General features: G+C 35.1%; 1 protein-coding gene across 6 annotated transcripts in view; it reads right to left on the reverse strand.

Moving 5' to 3' along the window:
• LOC108694465 (fasciclin-1) overlaps positions 1–24,743 on the reverse strand; it is a 315,697-nt gene extending 290,954 nt beyond the window's left edge. For all 6 annotated transcript variants that reach the window (XM_018203999.1, XM_018203996.1, XM_018203995.1 and 3 more), the window contains exon 1: positions 24,227–24,743. In XM_018203999.1, coding sequence (XP_018059488.1) covers positions 24,227–24,328 — 102 coding nt within the window. In that variant the 5' untranslated portion in view covers positions 24,329–24,743. The remainder of the gene's footprint in view (positions 1–24,226) is intronic.
• Between the last annotated feature and the right edge of the window lie 232 nt (positions 24,744–24,975).

The raw sequence follows: 24,975 nt of genomic DNA on the forward strand, positions 1-24,975 counted from the left end.
AAGAAAAATACATCAACAATATTTTGCTTTCAATGCATTACTGAAGAATTATATCATAGCAGATGTACATATACGCTAATTTTTATTTGATCCCTTTACGAGCATTCTTCAATATGTTCTACGAGAACAGCGTAGTAAATTCCGTGCGCCGCGGAGTTGTACCGTTTTTTTATTAAACTTGTTGTTGAGGTTGTTGCCCTGGCCCGTTTTGGAAGAAGTTAATGACTAGAGGGTTAATGAGTTTACATTAATGAGTATGATCCGTGCAAAGCATGCATATGCTTCGCTTATTCTACTACGCATTTTTATGTCTCATTTTCTGAAGGTATTATAACGATAACTTTTTTTTTATACCGTTAAATCTCTCATTATTTTTGAGCGTGAATATTTCATTTTTTCGAATAATGAAAAATATTATCTTCTTTCTCTCTGTTTTGCAATATATAAATATCACTTCTTATACATCATTTTAATTGAATATTTTTGTAAGTAAATTAATTCTTAATTTTGATGTATCTTAATAAAGGTTTATTTTATACGTTAAGAAATATTTAAATATATATAAATGAACTATTGAGTCGAAACAAAAGTTCATAGCGCTATTTATTTCATGTCTACATGTTTTTAAAAACTATTTTTTTAAAAATTTGGCTATTGTGCCATACATTAATTAGAGCAAAGTTTCAATTGAGAATCTACATTTTATATTGCGATACATTGATTTTGAACGGAGTTACAAATTCAAAATGCTCCTTTTAATCCATAACAAAAAATATGTATATAACAAAAAAATCTTAGGAATATTTTTAAAAAATGATTTTGTAGAGAGAAAACTGTAAGCTTTCATTAGAAAATCTAAATTTTTCGCAAATTTTTATTCAATTCGTAGTTTTCTATATGTAAAAATAACAAAACTCAAAAGATAGTGACCTTTCAAAAATAAATATTTAAAATCCTCTTCTTAAATTACATTCTGTTCATTTTTACAGCTGCTTGAATTTTGAAGTTTACCGCGCTACGAACTTATATACTATATAAAAATATTATATAAAACTTTATCTCTGATCTAAATTTAAATTCCTCTCAATTTAACTTCTTCTCCTTTATAATTGATTTTCCGATTTTTCAGGCAACATTAAAATATTGATCTGATCATTTATTGCACGAAACTATACAAGTTGATTCAATTCAATCGCGACGGGTACGTTAATATCACGTCAAGAAAATCTGCCGCAGTTAACATATAGATCGTGATTTTTTTTTTCACAAAGAGAAACGCAAGCGTTTTAGCACACGTCGAGCGCACGCACGCGATCGCACGTGGGTTTTTCTTGGCGCAGGATGTCGCGTATCGATCACTCCCTAGTCTCCATGGTGTCTCACATGACAATATGTCGCGTGACAGTGATCAAGGGTTAACGGAGAAGAGGGCGGAGAAAACAAATATATCGGGCTATAAATTGTGGCTCATTCCGGCGCCGGCCATTATTTACAATCCTCCATACCGAATTACTTTTCCGAGCATTATTTATGGCAATCCAAACTTATACGAGGTTTTTCGAGCTTTGCTTTTGTTCGAATCTGTGCATCGAACGCGAGACGGGTGATCGATGCCAAGTACGACATTGTTACATGATTGTTACATGAGAAAAATTCGCAAAGAAACTTCACGCCCGCGATCCTCACGGTAACTGAACTATCGCAGATAACAAAAGTTGAGTATGAATCGGAAATTCTCAGAATATCATATCTTTCTCTTTTTAAATCCTTAGATGCAGGAAATCTCTATATTTATTTCAACTTCAATTCATAAATGAATTTTTAATAATGCATCCATTCATCATTTGAGATTCATTTACAACAGTCGAGCGAGCTTGATATAAATACACATTTTTTTTTTTACATCAAAAATGATTACAATCATATTGCAATAATAATAATCATGCAGCGATTTACGATTGGATTGAAATTTCAAACTGATTACTTACAGTTCAGTAATAAAAGCTCGCCACGATCGTGCTACGAATGCATTTACAAGCGCTGGCGCGCCTACCTAATGATTAATGACAATCATGCACGATATAGACGCCGTTGAGACGATACGCATCGCCGTGAATCAACATTCCGTTATAATACGTCGGAAAATTAATGCTGCATCGCGACTGGGCGGAGAAAAAGAATACCGCGGAAACGTGCATCATGGGCAGAAGCGTGCCGCCATTTACTATGGAAATGTATTCCACGGTCGTACAGTAGATCGCCAGTAATTCTGCAGGAGTCGCGCTTGCTTGATAAGTAAACGAAATTATTTTTGCGCTTAAACATTAATCAAAGATGCATCCGCTTATGAAAAACCGCCTAGGAAGTACCTAATTTCTATTTCCTTAGATTTACATTAAAAAGATATACGGCACATAATGGAAATGACAAATTGTATGTAAATCATGAATGTACCACAAATGACATTAAGGATATAAAAATGAAAAGAATGTAATTTAAATTATAGTCAGTATAAATTTGAATGCTACTGATACGTAAATTTTACGCACAAGTGAACGAAGTTATTGAACGCTAAACTGTGTCTTTAGTAGTCGTTAGGAGGTCTAATCTGTCACGCTAAAGCTAGGGTAAAGTTTTTAAAAGTCCTGTTTGTTATCAGGATCCTTTGAGTATCACTATTATAATAGACAGCATGATAAATGATTTCAATTTTTAAGCAGTTTTGTGTTATTATTGTGTTATATTTTATTTACACACACACACACACACACACACACACACACACACACACACAGAGAGAGAGAGAGAGAGAGAGAGAGAGACAAAATTTTCAACTACATACTTCATATCATTTTAAGATTAATAATGTGCATATTTTTTCTTTCCATCCAAGATAACAATCAAATATTTGCTTTTATCTACAATATAAATATTTTGTAATTAAAAATGAAATATATAAAAAACTTGTGTTACATTATTAGTAAATTTTTTCCTTGTATTTACATATCAATATAGTTATACTGTATTACCTCTATATAGCATTCTAGGAATTAATCGGGATTTTAATTATCGCAAAATATCTGAAGTCAGAGAAATGATGCATATGTATAAAAAAGTATCTCGTGGTGAATAAAATTTTCTCTAATGAAAGTATGATCGATAGAAAGTGCGTGACTTATGGAACGGTAGAATGGAACAACTTTTAGGTGAAAGTACCTTATACCTATTTCTCATAAAATTCAATTGCACACAGAATGCAGTTATGTTGGTGTTATTTCCTATCGACTTTGCCTATCGAAAATCCCTAACTGAATCTGTTTACCTAACCATCGTACTTTTACAGCCTCCGGCTTCGATTGCGACTAGCTTTTTTTGCGCTTTAATATTCGATACTTCGTGGTTTTACGTAAAACGAACGCTATCGGTCGTACTATCGCTATCGAGCGTGGCATTTCTCATAAAAAAAGAGGTACGCGTAGCTTTCGGCGTGATATCTGATACCGCACGGCGCGAGATTGGATTTAATGTGTATTTTTTTTTCCGCGATCCAGCAAAAAAATATACGATGTCCCTCCCCACGTTCTCCGACATTCGAGAGGACGACGTCGAACCGGTATTTCTCGACAGCTGTTTTTTCCACCATCGAAATTCTACTGTATCGATCACTGGCGAGGTTGCAAAATTTCCCCGAGGTCCCGTTTTTTTCTCCCCGTCTCTTTCTTTTTTTAATCGTCGCCGCACGCTTTGTGCTACGAAAATTTGATATTGCACAACGGTCGATGGGCGCGCGTATCCACCTTTGTCAGTTAACGTACCCGGTTGCCTATCGCAATCGTCACTGTTTTAATTAAAACAATAACGCGCATCGTTCGCCTTTACACACTTCCTCGCAAATTTCGAATGTACCGCCAGATACGCTTATCTGTATGTCTCTATAATTTAATGGAGATTTAATAAAAAAAAAAAAGGCAGAAAGAAGAGAAAATAGTTAAAAAATGAAGGCAAATGTAATTCTTTGACAATTAATGTAGTAATCGAGTAAAAGAAAAAAAGTAACTCCTTATAATCATGAATCATCTTTCTCATTTCTTTATGTGCTTTACATGTGCAGAAGACGAGAAGAACTTCATATTCTTCCTCGTGCAACTATCTCGGATAAAGTCTTTAATTAACTCCGCTCTATCCGGGTCAATTGTCCTTCATAAAAAGAAAAGAAGCGCCGTGCGCTTTTGTGAACACGCAAAAGTTCGGCTGTAATGCGACGATCGAAGATATGAAATTATTTAAGAATCACCCATATAATACAATGGCTGCCAAAAGTTTCCGATCAATCCATAATTTTACAATAATTTTTTGTTAATCTGTTTTTCAGTTTATATTATAAATTAATAAAATTCTTGCTGTAACATGATATAATTCAATTAATAGAATACATCAAGTGTACTTGTATATATTAGACATTTATACAGATTGTTTATCTGAGCAATAAAATTACTTGTTGACCGAAAACTTTTAGCAGCCACTGTATATATACAATATATTTCAATTATATTTATCGATCGCTGGAAAAACGGAAAGAAAAGAGAAAGAGAAGTAAATTCATTAAACGTTAAATTACGTAATATTACGTAAAATTATTATGTAAATGTTTGTACTATATTGTATTATATCAAATTGGATTATGTTATACGATAATGTTGTAATAATCCACACCTTTTGATCTCTGCATTAATTTCATAAAAACTTACACGGTTATTGGTTTATTTTATTAATAATAAATATAACCGCATGAGAGAGAGAAATTTTGCGCCACTTTCCTCCACATGAATTCATAATAAAGAACAAACTTATTAAACTGTTAAACTTTATAAATACTGCTTTAAATGTGATTTACTCAAACTATGTGCTTTTAAATTAGTTGTTAAACGTAACTTAAAAGATATTCGATCGCCATGATGAGTTACAAACGCAAATGGATCGCGTGACTTTTCAGTCACCCCATAGCTTCTGGTACGCTGAAAGAATTATAGGCGCTTTAATAGCGACGACTACAAAGGCCGCCATCCGTTTTTCTTATCCGCGGGGAGTTTAGGAGAGAAAGTCTCGTAACGAGTTCCGCGCTGGCGGTCGATGCGTTTAATTAACGCGAAACTCGCGTGAAATAGATTCAACTTCGCGGCTCGTTTGCAGCCCATTCTTTGCCGGTTATTCGAATCTGACATCGATATTTTATGGTGTTTGAAGTGAATATCCCTGTTTGGTGAGGTTTCAAAAGAAACGTATTTCAGATATTCACGGGGAATTAAATAAAATACGTATTGTTCGAGAACTATGGCCGGTCTTTAGGTGTACACGCCATTTTTACAACGCCCTATATGCAGATTCGATCAATGCGAGTAAATGCACTCCGAACCAGGCACGGGATAGATCGTCCCTCTATCATCGCATACTTAAGTCTAGACTAAATAATTCAGAAATCATTACTTCCTATCGCACGCACCCTCACTATTTCGCTGCGTATCGCGTGCGACACAACGGGTGTCTTGACAACAAAATACGATATAATCGTCAGTTTTCAATCGTCATATTTAAGTCACATGTTAAGTTTTTATCATTAAAGGCCGATTGTTCCACCTTTGAATAAACTTGTGGTAATTTATTTACTAGATAAACAAAAGAGTAAAAAAGTAAGCGTAGGAAAATAAGATAATGAGCTGAAGTTTATCGAAAGATGGAACAACCCAGCTTAAAAGTAACAAATCTCTCAGCCTAGTTGCTTTTGATTAAAATCCTTCCTACGCTTTAGTCGATCCTTCATGATGGCATATCATTTCATCATTGTGTCAATTATATTAGGTAAAGATTCATTGGATTCATTGGAAGGAGGTGGTTTCCTTGTTCAATGAATGAAGTCGAATTTCAGTTAGTAATTCGCAAATGTATAATTAAAAATGCACGAAGATGATACCAATAGAAATTTATATTTATGTCGCTGATATAATGCGCAATTGTTAATTGTTACATTATAAAAAATAAAATGTTAATTTTAATTTAAAAATAGTGGACGTTCAGACATGTTAAAGTTAATAATTTTTGTGTTAATTTTAATATTTTTGCCTGTCTCAAAAAGTCCATTATAAGTTTTTAAGTTAAAACTGATGAACTGATAAAATGAAATGATATTATATTTTTTACAGTAAATTTCGTTGTTTATGATAGCAAAAAGATGGATAGCAAAAAATTAAAAATTCGTACTTTCATGGTCTACAAGCATAAACTTGGAAATACAGCAGAGAATGCAGCAAAACGCAGTGTGGAGAAGATTCTGTTAGCGAAAGGACAGCACAAAAATAGTTTAAGGGATTTAAAGAAAGCATTGAATCGTTAGAGCCACGTTCAGGACGTCCATCTGTTATTGAAGATGATAAACTGCGTGAATATAGTCAAATTCACGAAAAAGTGTGCAGACGTAGCAAATAAAATTACCTTCCACAAAAGTTTAGAGTGTTTGAATTTTGAATTCGCACGAACTTTTTCCGGTACCTAAAATGTATGAAGCTTATATTCTTTCGTTAAATAAATTCTTTACACATTCACGAATTTTTTATTGTCCTTTCCGCTTCAGAGATTGAAAAATCTTCTTGTATCATTTCCGAGTGTCGTTCCAATTATATCGGCATTTCTCACTGACGTCTTCTCTCATGAACGAAAAATTACGCGTCGTAAGTTTAATTGACGGGAACGAATGTGAACTATGCATAGGGGCTTCGTTGTACGACGTTGTATGAAGCGTTACGAAAGTGTGGGTGAGGATGAGACATGATTACCTCCTCAATTACCACTCAATGCTGTCCTCTCCACATAATTCATAACGTTACGTATACTATACTATGAATGAAATTCACTCGTATGTAACTCTCGCCAACCGCATATTCGAAAATCCACCGACGTCGAATTCAGGATTTATGCGATTGTGCAAAGAGAAATCGGATAACGTTCGCGTAAATTATTTCTGCTATGCGTTTCAGCAGAATTTCCTCCTTAAGCAAAAGTACAAGTAAATTCGTACACGGAATGTCTTCTCTCGCGAAATATTAAATGTACGTAATAAATTAAAGTCTGAATATTTTTCAAATTTAAATTATCTAGAAATTCTGGGAATATATTTGAATTGCAAAAATCAGAAGCTCTAACACATGCAAACATATTCAAGTATGTGCATAACTCAGAAATGTCATAATTAAAAATCTTACAATCTTCATGTGGGAAAGCTAAAGTATTATTAAAAGTAATTAAAATTATTAAAATATCTATGTCATAGATATAAATGAATGGAAACTCTTATCTAATTTAGCGATAACTATGACTAATTTGCAACCGCAAAGTATGTACTTTCCTCTTCGCTTATTCGCATGCCGAGAGTACGACGAGCGACCTTTACGTTCCTCACGATGACTCCGTTCCGCGAATTCGTCGACAGAGGATTGCTTAAGTGCTATAATTAGTCGAACGTACGAAGTGCACCATTAAGCGATGCGGTGGGTAGAAAAGTCTGCCAGAAACAGTCATCGAACATAAAATCTTCTACCGTTAGTTGTGGACAGCGATTTTCGCGAACGATCGCATTTTTAATACGACCCACGATGGCTCTGATTTCGTTTGAAAGTCAGAACGAGACTTTGTTCTAATTCCTCGTTGCTATTAACAATTTCTCGGACGGCTTTTATTTGAAGCAGCGAACAGCGAAGTAATAAAGACGAGTAAGCATCGAAGCATGGACAATGGACAATGTTATTTCGAACAATATTCTCTGACAATAAACGCGGAATATCGCGAAAATGACACGATATTTTCACGGATATTATTTCGTAAATATTATTTCAAAACGTGATACGCTTGCATCGATATTAAAACAAAATAATGATGCATCACTTGTTTTTACTCATGTTACTCATATCAATTATACATATACTCGGTGTAATCATGGGAAAGATGTACAAATCGCTGTAATTACACTTGCCCCCCTCCTCCCCCCCCTCTCCGCACCTTAAACGTTTTACAGAAATTCATGTTCAAAGGAATAATTGAAATTCAATTTATGTCGAGTAAAATCGAAACGCAACTTTTCACGCGCAACTGATTTAAAGAGCCTAATTGTGAGTAACTCTAGAATATAGTATCAGGATCATCGTCACGAGACCGCATTTCCAATGAAAATCATGATAAAACCTTCGACATGCATGACGCGAAGTATATAACTCTTGCGTACAAAGGCATTTTCCCGCGTTTTCAAGGGAAAGAAAGCAACGGACGTAACTCACCGAATTACATTACGATGCACGCGATTTGTCGATTACGATCAAAACTCTCAAGATCATGGCCAGCATTTCGTCATGAACGCTAAAATTTCCAGCTTTATTTATTACACAGGATTAAAATATTTGTAAAATGATTTTTGGATTCTTAAACTTGTTTTTAGATTCTTAGACTATTAAAACTTTAAATTTTTATTAATTTTGGATTTTTTTTATTTTATCTTTTAGAGTATTTTTCAAATCTAAATTGTCGCAATAAATTCTCTATAGTGTTTTAAAGACGCTTAGCATCGATAATATTAAATTGCTTGTCAATTTAATTTGTGATACTATTATATGTATGTACTCTATTAGATTCAATTTAGGGTTGTGTTTCAAGACCGATAAATAATCAGAGTAAAGTTTGTTTGAAAATTGTAAAATTCAAAAATAGTATTAAGCATTGAGACCTACTTTGACTGAATACGGTTTTCTTCTCTTGTGTTCTAAATTCTAAAATCGGATCGTCTGCAGTCTGTGGATTTTTATATTTCCGATCTTTGACCTTTTGTGTTCCACGCTCTTCAGACGTTTTAGATTACGTTCTCTAGTCTTAAGATGCTTGGTCTACCCCTTTCCAACAGTTTGTAACGTCTTGTCAAGCGGAACGGCGTTCTGCTATATAACGAGGGGAATCCTTCCGAGACCTTAATTTAAAAAAAAAGACAAGACAGAACTCTTGATGCTTCTCCGGAGGATCAAATCCAGCTCCGTTCAAACCACGTTTCTCCATCCGCGATTCCTTCTCTTTGCTACTTTTGTGCATCGTGTTCCAGCGTAATTTATATACCGCGCTCGTCTTGCGAAGCCAGTAACGAGTACGAGTACCGTGTTCGAAAACCAAAGCAAATATTTTTCCGAAGGAAATCCCCGTGATTTGCGCTCGCTAGACAGTTTACTCGTTCGTGTGCCTCCCAGGCAAAGAAGGGAATCGAACGCGATGACTCTTGCGAAGGTGAACGAACACTGTAGAACTCAAGTTCTGCAGCGTGTGGTCTTCCTCCTTCACTTCCTCCTCTCCTCTTCTTCCCTCTCTCTCTCTCTCTCTCTCTCTCTCTCTCTCTCTCTCTCTCTGACGTTCGTTCTCCCTTTCTCTTAAATCCAACCGGATATTTTTAACAAGCGGTTCGTGCCAAAACGAAACAATGCGCATCCCGCTATGTGCGCGGGGCGTTAGTACGCGCGAACGATAACGCGCATCGTTGCGGAGAACGCGCTTTCCCACGGGAAGCCCATCGTGGCAGGGAAAACGTTTTTCCTTGGACCAAATTATGAAATTCTCTCTTATAGTATTAGAACTTTATATTAACAATTCGCAATTTTTTCTCAGCCATCTCGACTTATTTCGCGTCAAGAAGACCGTCGACTCGTAATGCGAGATTCTTTTCATTTATTCCCTCAAGAACTTTTCGTTTTTTTTTTCATTCCAAATTCGCTGGAAATAGGTATAGAAACGGCGCGCGACGCAGCGACGCCTACGTCGACATTCCGCGCGCGAAATAAAAACGTCGCGACCAGCCATATTCTTTTAATAGTACATGCACTTTTCTGAGGCCGTCAAACTTCTGGTCATAAATTAAAATTTTATATTTATAAAATTAAAAATAAGATTATCAATAGGCTCTAAAGAAAAATCTAAAAAATAATAAATAAAATGCCAATTTGAGCCAACACTGGTTATTAGTGTGTATTTTATATCATTTTTTTGAGTGAATATTAAAATATATACGTTTCGACCTATGGTCAAGATCCTCTTCAGTATAAAGAAATTTACTTAAACTATTAATTACAAAATTACATAATGATAACGCATACGAGTATAAATTATTAACGTATAAAATACAAAAAACTGTGATGGTGATATCCGAGTTAATGTTGGTCATCAAATTACTAAGTTTACCAAAAAAGAAAGAGATTTTTTTTTTTTAATTGACTGCCCAAAAGGAGTTAAAAAATATTTTAAATTGCTAACATGAAGTTATCTGCAAAAAATATGATAAAATAAACTTACATGACTGTCAAGATTGAACTGTTTCTAAAAGGTTTCATTGCATTTTATAAAATTAAATTACTAAAAATTGTCAATAAAAATTGTATTCTAGAAATTTTATTTTATCAAATACTTACTCTTTAAATCCTTTGAAGTGGAATTTCACTATAAGAATAAAAATTGAGCTAATCTTGAAAAAAGTGATTTACTTTTAAATTTTTATAAAGCTGTCTTTACATAATTCACAAATCATGTAATTTGCAAACGCAGATGCAGAATAACATATCACCGCACACAACATACACGCAGATGTCAATCAACCGCACGTAATGATTTAAATTGTATCGTTGATATTTTAATTTAATCACGTTAGAAAAACTTACTATGTATCTGATAATTTTCATATCACAGAAATTTATAAAAAAAAAAGGTTTCTGCTAAATAAGCAAGTACAAAAATTCATTCCTCTTTGCTGTCTTATCGTTGGTCGCAGTCGTCGCAGAAATTAACGTGACAGTCTATACAGTTCTATCTATATCAGTCGCTATTTGCAAAACACAGATCTTCATTTTACTTTATAAAACTACGTTTTGCGATTATTTATAGAGGCAGCTTTCACTCTTCAGAGTGATAATTCACTCTAAAAGTTCTAGAAACTATATTTACCGCATAAAAAAATTAGACTCTCTCTTTCCACCTTCGGATCATAATCTTTTTTAAAAAAGTATGTATTCTTTTCTTGTGATTCAGATATGATGACCTACATTGAAAGAAAAGATTGGCTGCTGCAGCAAATTATATAGTAAAATATGATACAACATTTTTAATTGGCTCCAACATCCAATTTTTTGTTGCGTTAGTCAATCGAAATCCTATACTGACATTACGGATAGACTAACACAACCAAAAATTGGCTATGCAACCAATTAAAAATGCTATGCCATATTTTACCATCTAATTTGCTACAGCAACCAATTTTTTCTTTCAGTGTAATTATAAGGGTGGAGGCGGGCGACGAAAATCGCATCGTCTGGGAAATCTTACAGTGCAGCAGTGGAAGCTTCGAACAGTCATTCCGTTGCATTAAGATTTCGATACATTTGCGATTTGGAAAGACTGCAGTTGTGAAAGACACAGAATAGGAAAGACGAGAAAACATAAGAGAAAGAGAGGGAGAAGAAGAGAGAGGAAGAAAGAGAGAGAGAGAGAGAGAGAGAGAGAGAGAGAGAGAGAGAGAGAAGCGAAGGAAAGAATAAGAGTGTCTTAAACGCGGCTGCGTTTCGATGAGAATCCAACGGGATTGGAACGATAACGGGCGGGTCGCGCCATTTTTCGAAAATCGGAACAATACGTCGCATAAACGCCTCCAGGAGCAGTGAGGAGAAAAAGCTACGGGTGTTACTAGGAAAATATAGAATCCCATAAAGATCGGAACTGTGCCACGTCGGCGAAAAGACGCCGGCGATGATCGTGACTTCAAAATTCCCTCTCTCTTTCTCCAATTCACATGTGAATTCACATTTGCAACTATTCTCTCCAACTTATCATCTAGAAATTTTTAATAAAATAAAAATATTTTATTCCATTTGCGTAGACCCGATCTAATTTCATCGAATTTAATGCACACCACTTCAAATTATTAATTTATTTATTTCCTTTCGCAGATATGATAATCGCATTAAACGAGATATGAGCGATGCTAAGACCGTCACTGCAAATCATTCTAAACGAATAGCCTCTAGCTGTTGTGAGAGAGCTATGCTTTGAGCAGTGAACCGACACGACAAGCACGCGCGATATTCGATCGTGCAAAGTACGGAAGTGTGCGTCGTATTCCTCAATCGATTCGAATTGAAAGCGTTATGGTAACCAAGTTTCCACGTGTATATCCTTTCGCACTTGAAGACCGTCTCATATCTGCCTCAGTTTCCAACAAGAATAGAACTTAAGCCGCCAAAATTCTTGAGATATCTGGTCAATTTTCGGCGATCGCCAAAGACCAAAGGACACGTCGTCCTTTCCAGCACAGAACCGCGCCCGACGGTGCACAGAGAGCGGTCAGACGCATTGGCAGTTTAAGATAGTTAGGCTGCCACGTTGAAAGTAGCGGTAGTTTGAGATAGTTAGCCGACCACGATGAATTTCTGCGCCGAGCCAGTGACTATATAGACGTACATGGGAACGACAGTCCTTGGAGAGGAAAAGTTAGGGATGTTTGAGACATTTTCAGACAATCTGTGATTTATTGTCCAACTAACACATATGCCGCACACGATATAGAAACTTAAAAAAAATAAAATTAAATAAATGCGTATTAATTCAATTAATTTAATAGTAAATAGGCTTACATGTATAAATCATAAATAAAAGATTTTATTGTATAAATAAAAGAATAACATGAGCCTTTTAGAACCTACTCGAGATCTTATTGAGTGATGTTAATTTATCACGTGTATAATTCATCTTAATACAATTTATTAACTAATAAATCTCAAGTTCGCTCCAAAAGGCTCATGGCATTCTTTTATTTATTAATTCAACGTTATGTTTAGGCAAAATTTCATTTTCAAATCAACAAATAAAAATCAACACTGGAAGAATAATTTTGCTGAAATATTAAAAAATTTAAGTAGATACAGATCTGAAATGTGTCGCATCATCAAAATAATAATATAGCAAAATTCAAGCATGATAAGCAATGTTGCAAAAAATTTTAACATTATAGCAATCAGTTTGAGTATCTTACATAATTATTTTGATAGTCCAACAAAATTATTTTCAGATCTGTGTATATATCTAAAGTTAAAATTTTATTTAACTTAAATTTTGAAATACTCCAGCAAAACTGGTTCCGTGAAAAAATATTAAAAAATCAGAGAAAATATTAAATAAATCATAAATCTAAAAGTCGCACAAAAAATTTTTGATCACAATTAATGATCCTAATTAGCGATCCATTCGCATTGACTGGACGCACCGAATGGCTAAGTTATCGACCTAATCGCACTTTCAACATAATCCGTGCGCAACGGAAACCTGCATCGTGCATAATTGAATGCGATACATCACACGAGGACGACATGATGCGTGGGCGGCAGTGCCGAAACATCGCTGCGGATATAGTTGGTAATAATCTATCGTCCGCATAGAATGGCATAGATCGTCGTGTCATGCGAGCTGTTTTCGCGATTATCTAGGGACACGCTTAGTTGCCTGAAAGGCAACAAGAAACCTGCACCGTCCTGTAATTGAATTCGATACAATGCGGCCTACTACGTTGGCCCGACTCGAAGCTGTCTTGTTCTCGCATGCGACACCGCTACGGATTAATTTCGCCCGTTAATGAGAATTGATCGTTCACGTATCTGCCGTGCGCAGTTACTATCTGACTTTTTTATGTAAGAGAGATACGACTAGACTGCTCGAAATGCGATGGAAATATTTATATGTAAAAATATAATCATTTACGCATCATATATCGTAATACATGTATATACGTATATATAAAATTATCAATATTATTAAATTATTAAACATCAAATATCAAGTATCAAATATTAAATATTATTGTAATTGTATTAACAATTAATTCAATAATTAAGAAATTAATACTTATTGTTATACCCAAATTTAATATTTTATCTAAAAAAATAATTCAATGAAGACTATGAAGAGCAAAATGTATCTTTCTTGTCTTTTCTTCTTTTTTTAAGGACAACAGAATCTGAATATTCAAGCTAAATATTCCACGTTTCAGAATTTCCCGACGCTCCTGCGTAATATTTTTAAATGCCGTCCTGTGCATAATTTATTCGGCTTACCGGCTGCGAGCGTGCGTACGTGCAATTGTACAGCAAACTACCGGTTCTATTGGTGTGTCATGCAGAACTGTTTTCGAGGTTATCTGAAGTCATGCTGGTCGCGAATACAGATTTGCATCAAGCGTAATTGGATCCTATATACCGCTGCTTGCTAAGGCCAACAGGCTATCGGTGGCTAGTGTCCGCAAACACCACCCAATCGAGCTATCACCACGACCTTCGATAGACTTAGATCGATACATATTACTACGTCCCATCTATCCGATGACGAAGACCTAGATACGATTATATCCGTGAGAAAGATTCCGCACCGAGGGAAAACTGTTTGGTATTTGTGACTATAATTACATGATAAAGTAATTATGATTTGAAGCTCCATTTTTATGGTTATTACTGCTGTAATGTTAGTAATAATAATCATACATATTCTCTCAAACATGAAAAAATTATATTATAAATTATAACAATATTAAATATTAATATAGTAAAACATCAAGATATAAACGATGAATAAAATGAATATTTTTATTTAGTAAATGCAATTGCAATTATAATGAATATAACTATTTTTTTCTATTTACTTATTATTTATGTGGTAATAATAACTAAAAAGATTTTCAAACAATGTGTGACTATTATTAATAATTGATTAAATTTGATTAAAATAACTATAAATATGTATATAGTTGTCCTAAAAAGTGACTATAAATTATAGTTAAATTATAGATTGCAACCATTTTTTTTCTCTCAATAGTGTCTTAGCTAGATTCCGCTTTAATGGAAAGAAAAAGATAAAATTGTCAAACAAAAAATCGAAAATGAAATATGCGTTTGTAGACTTTTTTCAAAAAGATGATCATTTTACTTTATGAAAACTTATCTATTTCCAAGTGGGATCATTAATAATAGTGAAACGCTAATACAAACGTAAATGTAAACCTGGGAACAAGAATCTGTTCGTAGGATTACGTAATGAAAGTTCAAAGAAGCGTCTCGTTGAAAGAAAGGATCGAATGCAAATTATATGAAAAAATGAATTCTTGCTCTTATTACTTATATATCTCTGTACCCACAAATGCGGTGCTTTTCATGAGCAAGCAACTCGTCAAGCCAAGTATTTGTCAAGCAACTATGATGAGCAAAGATTATCCGTAAATATTTTCACGAGCGAATCTACTCTCTCTGAGCCCGATTTCTATTAGCTACCGTTTTTTCTTAGTTCATCGGTTCATCGGCTCGCTGAAATTGGAAATGGTTATCGATGGTACTCTCTTAATTCTCGAATCTTCCTTGATGAAGGAAGAATGAAACCGGTTATTTGCAACCTTCGTTCGACCGTGACGAAGGTACATATCCGCGTGTCGATTTCCGATGATTCCCAGAACGAGGCAACAACGGTTCCGATTACGTGATTCACGGAAGCTAAGTAGTAGAGGAAAAGGCAATATGAACCCGTTATTTCTCTCTCTCGTTCCTTTAGGGTCTGAGCACAAGAATTGTCGTAATACTTACTTAGACTTAAATTATAGACGTAAGCTTTGGCGTATGACGTACTCTTGGAGACGGCAATAAGTTGTATCATATATAATAAGTTGTGTCATATATATGTGTAAGCTTGTGCGTTACTTAAGTCTCTAGTAGTCTCGTAAACTAAGTGTTACGACAATTCTTGTGCTCAGACTCTTATTCTCATTACGTCTTTTTCCGTTCTCTTTCGTCGCGAATTACGGAGTTCTCACTGCAAATTCCTTTCATTTTTGTAAACTTTTGACTAAATTTGAAAATATTCTCCCATATATATCAACGAGAGACTTCCTCTGTATTTCTCAAATTTACAAGTTGCAGCATGCTAATAATAAAACTACAGAACATGACATTATATTATTGCCACTATATTATCGATTTAACGGAGAGAAGATGCCGGACGCCGATTTTCCACAGCAATTTGCTCGAATTATTGTCAACCATTTGTAAGCATATGATCGACTTCCGCTTTCGAAAAGTTTATTGGCGTAACCGAGAGGATGGCGAGCGTACTGGATTATGGGTATAAAGTATTATGACGCTGGCGTATTATTGATCGGCGAATCGTAAAATTTTACTTCGGCGCCAAACGCGCCGAATCATATGTCTACGCTCGTAAAAAAAGTCGGCCGGTCGATCGACCGACTAAATAAAGTCTGCGAAAATGGGCCTCGATATCTCTGTGTTTGGGAATAGTTTGTCGAATCGATTGGAACTAAAACTAACCTTCCGGCGAGAACCGTCCGGGCGATTTTTGTCGCAGCAACAAGTTGCCGGGCGGAATCGTTCGCCCCGTCGCCACGTCAGGGAGAGAGAAGCAAGAAACGCATTATTGTAATGTCGTCGACGGGACGAGTGCCAGCTTTCATTCAATACTGACATCAGAAAGTCTGTGCGAGCGAGCTAATGTCCCCTGTGAACAATTTTTTCGAAGAGCTATGCATAGAGAAGCGCGATATAAAATCAGTCGATCTGCGAGTCACTAATAATATCCCACAAAAAGTCTGTGCCATTTTCTTTGAAAAATCTAAATTAGCAATTTAATTTTTTAGGAAATTCTATATATGTAAGTATTTTTATATCAATTATTTTTATTATTTTTATTAACTATAAATTAAATTTCTATTGTTTATATATCTAATGTTTGAAATTTTTGGAAAGAGTAATCGTGTCTTTCATCAGTATTGTCAAAAAATATATACATGTATATTTCCTAACAGAGATATTACGTAATTGATAGCCTGAATCTTGTACTTGATATCCCTCATTGAGAATATTCCTTTGAATGGATGTAGAATATACGGGTAACGTAAGCTACTGTCGACAACACGTCGCAGTGTGCGACGCGGCGAGTACAATTAATCCGAGTGCCAATCGAAGCCATTGATAACAACATTTACGCATCAATTCCCATAATAATCTCAGTGAGTCTTCGTTAAATGAGGTCGCGTCATTCAGCAGTAAAAGGCGAAGGAATGACGTCGTTTCTCGGCGCCATCAGCTCTCACGCTCGGTTTCTTCCGCAGAGCAAGCCACAACCTTGCTCGCCCCTTTCACTCTTTTTTTCGTGCAAAATTTACGCTAAGTCCCGTTCAGCTCCATTCATATCGGCGCGACAACGTGACGACGCCGACGGCAGCAGGTGTTGCTAGCGCGGTAAATATAAATACAGATCGCACGCTCGTAGATATTACACTCAAGGGCTCTTAACCTGTGGATTATGACCCATGGTCGACACGATCTTTTAATAGAGTGGAATTTCCTCCTACGCATCAGCCATCGTGATTCAGCATATCACGTCGGTCAGTTGACGTAATGAAAAATGCTGATCCGACCGACTCGTCTCGTGAGACTAAAGGCCGCAGCACAGATTTCTGCATAACGCATAGTGCATAGAGCATAGATGAATCGTAACGTTTTCGAATGCAATGGATTTATACCCAATCTAGGTTAACTCATGTTTGACCCGAAAGTATCATGACTTCGTCCAATCAGAAATTAAAGTAAAGCATGTGACGTCATCGATCCGATCTAGGTCAGGTTAAAACCCACTGCATTCGAAAACGCCATCAGAATTCTTTCTTTCCTCCCATTTCATGAAAAAGAACAATTTTGATTAATTGATTTTGTTATGCACTATGCATTAAGGCGCCTCCAGATGATATGACCAATGTATACGTCAACTTTGCACACATTCGTTAAATATTGACTACATTCAATAATTATATATGTTACGTATGTGTATATTTGCTAATGTTGGTATACGTGCAAAAATCTATGCTGCGGCCTTAATTCGTAATTCTTCAGAGTTGAATCCAGTGCAAATCAAAAAGGAACTGTAGATTGATCTTTGATGTTTTAGAATTAAGATTTTAAGAATAAGAATAGAGATGTCCAACACTCGATAATATTATTGTAAATTATTAAAAAACTCTAAAATCTAAAGGATCGAACGCAATTTTTATGCTTTTGATGTATTAAATTGCTGAAATATGCTTAAAAATATAATATTTCGAGAACCTAATATTTCAAAAAAAGAGGGTATTGGAAATTTGTGCGGTAATTTATGCAGAAATCATTTAACATATAACAAATTTAATAATTAATAGTAATGAATAATAATAACTTACATCATTAGCAAACAAATAATAAATATCAAACAAATAACAAAGCTTAAATTATTTGTTAACGATTTATCCAATTATTAAATTTGTTACACATTGAAAGATTTGGATACAAATTACCACGCAGACTCAATTTTATTGACTTTTTTTTACCCTTTCCTTATTATTTTTTAAATACTGAAAGTCCTCGATCTATTTTTATTTAATGCCTACTATATTGCTAATATCTATTACATCTACTATATTATACTTATCAGACAATTTTAACCTTTAAGCGTTGTGAATAAATAGTTTGAAATGTTTAAAGAGGAGTTGATAAATGCTCAGAGTTGGTATGCTCAGAATATTAAAAAAAATTTATTTTAGTTATATTTGTTTTACTAGTAAGTATATTATGTTATAATAAAATTTATATTAGTTACTCTTATAGATAGAGATATTTAAAAATGTTGAATTTTACTTCTGGGCCTCTAGGCAAGTCTTTAATTTTCCTTTTTCAAGATTTTAAAGAAAAGTATACCTGAATAGTGCTGTGGCGATACAATTTATCTACTTAAAGTAACTGAAAATGTTTCTGCACGCTTCGCCGAGTGATTTAATCGACTAAAAATTAGTGCTGATTAGATTCGAGGACAAAAGATGGTTATGATTTGCCTGTGACTAGACAGAAAACGACTAAAAATTCTGGGGACTTCTTAGGACTGTGCTGGTAGATAAAAAAGTTCAAAGCTCTGTCTAACTGAAATCACGTCATTGACCGGAGAAAGAAGCCATGCTGCCGCTTCTGCCATGACGCATTCACGGTGCATGCACGCGTGTGCGTGCATATGTCCCACGCGTGTGTGAGAGTACTTCATGACGCAGACGTCGCGCCGGATTGTATGGTTCCCTCGCCTAAGTGGGGGCGAAGTAAGTAATGAGAAAGAGCCAGCATGTGGATAGATATACCACGTGCAAAGTAACTCCACAACGTATATTTTACAACCTTCTAAAAAGGTTATTCAGCTGAAACCACGTATCGTGAGAGCAACGCATATAAAATTTTTTAACTCTAACCAGTCCAGCAAAAAAAAACATCTCTTTTTCAATTATGTAAAAAATTGTTTATAACAAAGTAGTTTTACAACCTCACATAATTTTAAGTCATAATCTTTGGATTTTGATCTTCTAAATGAAAAAAGAAATCATTTAATTACGTTAACTTTAAACAAAGAATTATTAACATTAGTTAATATTAATCTAAAATTCAAGAATTCCAGTTAAGGAAATTTCAAACTGAATACGGATTAGAGTTAACATTAAATTAATTTCTTTTCGACAAAATAACTTATTTCCTCTTCTACACTTTTCATTCTACAGGAATGAGAAAAAAATAAGCCTCTATATAAATAATAGTTTCTAAATAGTTCATTTTAATGATTCACATCATGATAATTCACAGAAATAAATCCGCGGCAGTGGAGGCTGTTTGTCCGCAGTTCGCGTTTACAATCGAATTACGAGAGAATGTGACAAGGACAATGCGTCCGTTCTTATTTTGCGTGGATCGTTAAATCGTAACGGCTTTCTGCACTGTCACGACGTTTACGGCTAAATTTACACGACGGTATGGATTACCGTGTTAATTAATGACACTGTAAAAAAATGCACAGTGCAGCAACGCCGACATTCACTCCGGTAATTCGCTTTTACTCGCTCTATTATCCGCAATTTATTAAGTGCCCGGACGCGTCGCGTATAAAATTTTTACGCGTGTTTATAACACCGATAATTGAAATTTAAAGCACCGGATCAAAAGATATTGCCATTCTTGTTGTGCGAAAATTTATTCGCACGTAAGAGAAGTTCAACGAACGAGATGGCAACGCGCGACTTTGCGATCGCCATGAATTCCGGATAGGTGTAGAAAAAAAATGTAGGCTAATGAGAGTTAGGCGTCGTTTCGCAACTTTCCGTTCGCGCAATTTAATTACGGCCACGTGGAAGAAATTAATGAAGTAAATAACCGCCGGTTTCATACATTATTCAGTCGAGTTAGAAACACCTCGCACGCCCGATTTACAAACTTTTCCCTCCCGTTCCCACCCAGAAAAGTTCTCACGACTGCATACATCGTTGAACTCGGCGATCGGTTTACCACCTGGATGAGATGCCATGCACCGACCACCCACGCAAATCGCTCCGAAATTTCGAGCGCACGGGAAGAAAACACGAAATTCCATTCGGTATTTTCTCAAACTTTCGATTGTCCGCGAGAGTATAAAATTGTTCAAGATGAGATGAGTTCTTATCAAGATGAGTTGAGTTTAATGTTTTTTTTTACATTTCTTCATCCTTCCATCTTTTCAACACTCTGAATATTTTCTTAGTATTTTCGACTGAAAATACAAATTCAACACTGATGCAATTAAGTCTAAAAGTCGATTTACATATTTTAGTGTTAATAAATAAATTAATCTTTTTACAGTTATTGTGACAATGAAAAATATATAATTAAAAAGGTTAAATTATTTATTAACGCTGAAAGTATATGAATTAATCTGTTATATACAGAATGCCTTAAGGATCGATCAAAGTTGGAAGTTTCGAATAATATAATATTCTAAGTTCATGAATTTAATTAATCTCAAATGTGACTGTACGCCGAAACGTTCGGACATTCAATCTGAGATGCTAATAATCGCGAGCCGAAACGTTCCGACAATCGCGAGTATATATAATCCCTCTTTATTTCAAAGAAATTTTTATTGCGAAAAATATTATCTCAGCCAGAATTCGAATCTCTCGATTTTCTGGGACGAGTGTCAGCTCGACCAGTGAGGCTTTGAAAATATTCTTTGCAATAGCTGACATGTATAGTAAATTAATCTGCACTCATAGTTTTCCACTGGAAAAACTAGTGTAATTAAGTGTAAATCGACATATTTTCGACAGTTAATAAATAATTTATTCTTTCTAAGATTGAAGTTCTCTTGACAATGAAAAATATAATGAAGAATTAAAAGGGTTAAATTATTTATTAATACGGAAAAATATGAATCAATTTACATTCAATTGCATTCAGTGCGCGCCACTATTTCATTAATTGGAAAATGGAAAACATTATGAATCTTTCCGACTTTCATTTTCCTTTTCTCAAATCATTTGTGTCAAGATGAGGTAAACCGCTGAGAGCATTACGGTGTACAAATTTGGGGCATTACTGGGCATTTCTGGACATTACTTGGAGAATTGTGTATTATAATAAGCGGTATGAGGTTATGCATTATTAGGGTATTGATGGGCATCACTGGGGCATTATTAGGGCATTAGTGGGCATAAAATTTGAGCATTACTTGGGCATTATTAGGCATTAATAGGCATTGGTGTACACAATTTTGGTCAGCGGTGTATCCCTTGGAGATCGTGATTTAATTTATTATTACTCAATTTATTGTTACTGAATTTTCTCAGTTTATTACTACAATAATACTCGACATAATTAATGAATTGATTAATGAATGATAAATTTGCATTGATTAATGAATAAAATCAAATATATAAATAAGAGACAAACATGGAAAATTGGCGAAACAAACAAATTTAGCCACTTTGATATAAAAAAATTGAATTTGCAATCATCGCTGATTTCATGTTAGATGGAAGGTTTAAATGACGTTGTGAACAATTGACGAAGTGAACAAGTATCGCTGAGTGGGTAGGTCCACCGATCATGTCGAACCATGAATCTGATGCGGAAAAAAAAATCGAGCGACGTGACGTATGACATGAGTATCACTCAAAAACATAATCGATTTTTCTACAACTCTCTAAAAAATTGTGCAAGCGACAGTTCTAATAATGAAATTGGTGTAAAATTTTGAAAATATTTATAACATATAAGTTGCAAGAATACGAAAAAAAATAGCGATAAACGGATTAAGATACATACGGATTTCATCTTCCCATGCTACTTCAGTAATAAAATAACTTATTCGGACTCTTTAAACTTTTATCCCCTTTTAAAGACTTATTGTGTTCGCATCGTTATTTTATTCATCGTTAAAATTAAAATTTGATATATGCAGAGAGAATGTCGAAAAAATATATCACCATACCTGACATTCCCGACGATTTTGACAGTAACATTTATGAACGCTTTTTATCTCGCTAGAAAAATCATCAACGCCATTGTATTAAATGTCGATCACATTGTTAGTTTAATTTAATGACTCACGTAAAAACTTTTTGCTTTCGTCGCATTTTTAGTATTAAAAATTTGCGACAGAAATAATACACAACGTGAAAAAAAAAGCAAAAATGCCAAGTAGGAAAATCAAGAAGATTTATAATTAGTTATCCAAACGATCCTCTCAATATTGCAAAGCAAAATACGTAATAATGCCTTTATGTGTGTAATTTAATTTTCCGTGTAAAAAGAACTGTATTACATATTTAATTACGTAAATCTATTTTTATATGCATGGAAGGAACGGTTTTGTTGAAGTACATTGTTAGATCAATGAAGCAACAATCTCTTCAATTAAATATTTTGTTATTTTTAACAACTTGATGTGTGTCGAAGTAAAAATCGATCTATTCTGTGGTTTCGAAATAAATAACGTCTGTTTTAAGTATTTGTTAGAAAATGATGAATTAAATTTGAGTCTTTCTCCCTCTCTTTCTCTCTCTTTCTCAAATTTAATAATATCTTTGATTTGAGTTAAACAATTTAACTCAAAATATTATTAAATTTGAATTTATATTTTTTTATTAACATTGTTTTATTAACAATATATTAGAAACAGAGTGGCGACTTAAACTGATGATTAAATGATTAAAATGATTAAATGTAAATTAAATGTAGATTAAAAATAAAAATAATTCAAATTGAATAATTTGAGATAATAAATTTAGCATTGTATCTAAATATTTTTTTAGTTACATATAAAAAAGAAATTAAAAATAAAATAATCTAATTGGAACAATGTCAAAACTTTTTGCAGCATTGCTTATCATGTTTGAATTTTCTTTCTAATTATTTTGATGGCATACAACAAAATTATTTTCAGATCTGTATCTAGCTAAATTTTTAAATACTTGAGCAAAATTATTCTTTCCATGTAAAGACTATTTAGTCAAACAGTGACTGCAACTTTAAGAAGAATAACAGTGCACAAATAATCACAATAATTTTAATAGCCATGAGCTTTTAATTTTTTATTCTTTACGACGAGAGAATATTCTCTTTCTTCTCTTCTCTCAAAAGATTACAAAACCTTTCCAGCGATAAATTTAAAACAAGCATTTTAAATTTTTAGTTATTTAAGTAAAATCGTTCTTTTTGTGTAGTATATACTTTTACACGAAAAAAAAATTAATAAAAACATACAAATATGATGGCTCTGAGAGTAAATCTAATAGCAAAAAGATTAAAAAAACGTCAAAAAGAACCAACGCGAATATTGGTGCGTTAAATTTAAGACGCAACATTATAATTACTAATTGTAATAAATTCAAATTGTGCACCAATATCTACATTGGATTTTTTTGACGTTTATTAATTTTTTCACTTTTACACGGGAAACTAAATAACACACAAGTCACGTATTACACACTTTGCTGCAGAATTCTTAACGACAGGCAATCGGCTGCATTTCATGATACCATGGAGCACGTTTCACAATCATCGTGCGGTTGCAACGAGCGTTCGTTGCATTGAAATTTCCCGTCGGGCCGCACTCGGTATTATTGTGCACGTTCGTTCATTTAAACGCAACTCTCGCGCGCGCGGTCGTTCCTGCGTGACGGTTCAAGGACACGCAAGTCGTGGCGCATATTCGCGACGTGACGTCGTCGCGTCGCGTCACGTCGCGTCGATTCAATCGGCGCGACGTCTAGGAAGGACGCACAACCGGTATGGAGACACTTTACCTGGGACAAGTCGGAGTCGTCACGTATCTTGGCGTCCATCGTCACCTGGCTAGCGTGAATCTTCGCGACGGCGAGCGCCGCGGCGAACAGGAATGCCAGCATCGTCCCTCGTCGCTGCTCCCTCGGGATAGGCACACGAGATTTCACCAAAAATCACTCACGGATCAACGTTCACCACGCGGATGATCCTTCGGATGATCTATCGCCGTATGATCGATCACCGATGGATCATCGAAAATATACAAGAACGAGAAGTCAACCGCGCCACTAATTACCCACGTTTCACGAGGCCGCTTCAAAACGTTCGCGGACCGGAAGTTCTCCACGGACGGACACCGTAATCGAACTGAAGATTAATTTATTCGCACACGGATAATTACAGGAGTGTCGATTGATGAGCGAGCGCGAGATCGCGCTATCGTGTCTCTCTCTCTCTCTCTCTCTCTCTTTCTTTATTTTTCTTTCTCTCGATCTCTTTCTTTCGCGCCGCACTCTTTCCGCTCGACGTGTCAACGATACGGAGGATAGCGCGGTACTGCGCCCTCTCCATGCCTGGACCCCTCTTACACCCCACCACCCGCGTCGGAACGAGTCTTCGGCATGGCCTGCCCGCAGCCGAGTTGCCCCCTCCAGTCGCGCACCCCTCCCGCGCGTGCGAACGCACGTGACGTCACCCGCCTTTTCCTATTCCGCGATCGCGCCGCGCTCGTGGATCATGACACTTTAATTCGACCTGATACAACTGCTCC

The sequence above is a fragment of the Atta colombica genome, unplaced genomic scaffold (genome assembly GCF_001594045.1).
Source record: "Atta colombica isolate Treedump-2 unplaced genomic scaffold, Acol1.0 scaffold12, whole genome shotgun sequence".
Lineage (NCBI taxonomy): Eukaryota > Metazoa > Arthropoda > Insecta > Hymenoptera > Formicidae > Atta > Atta colombica.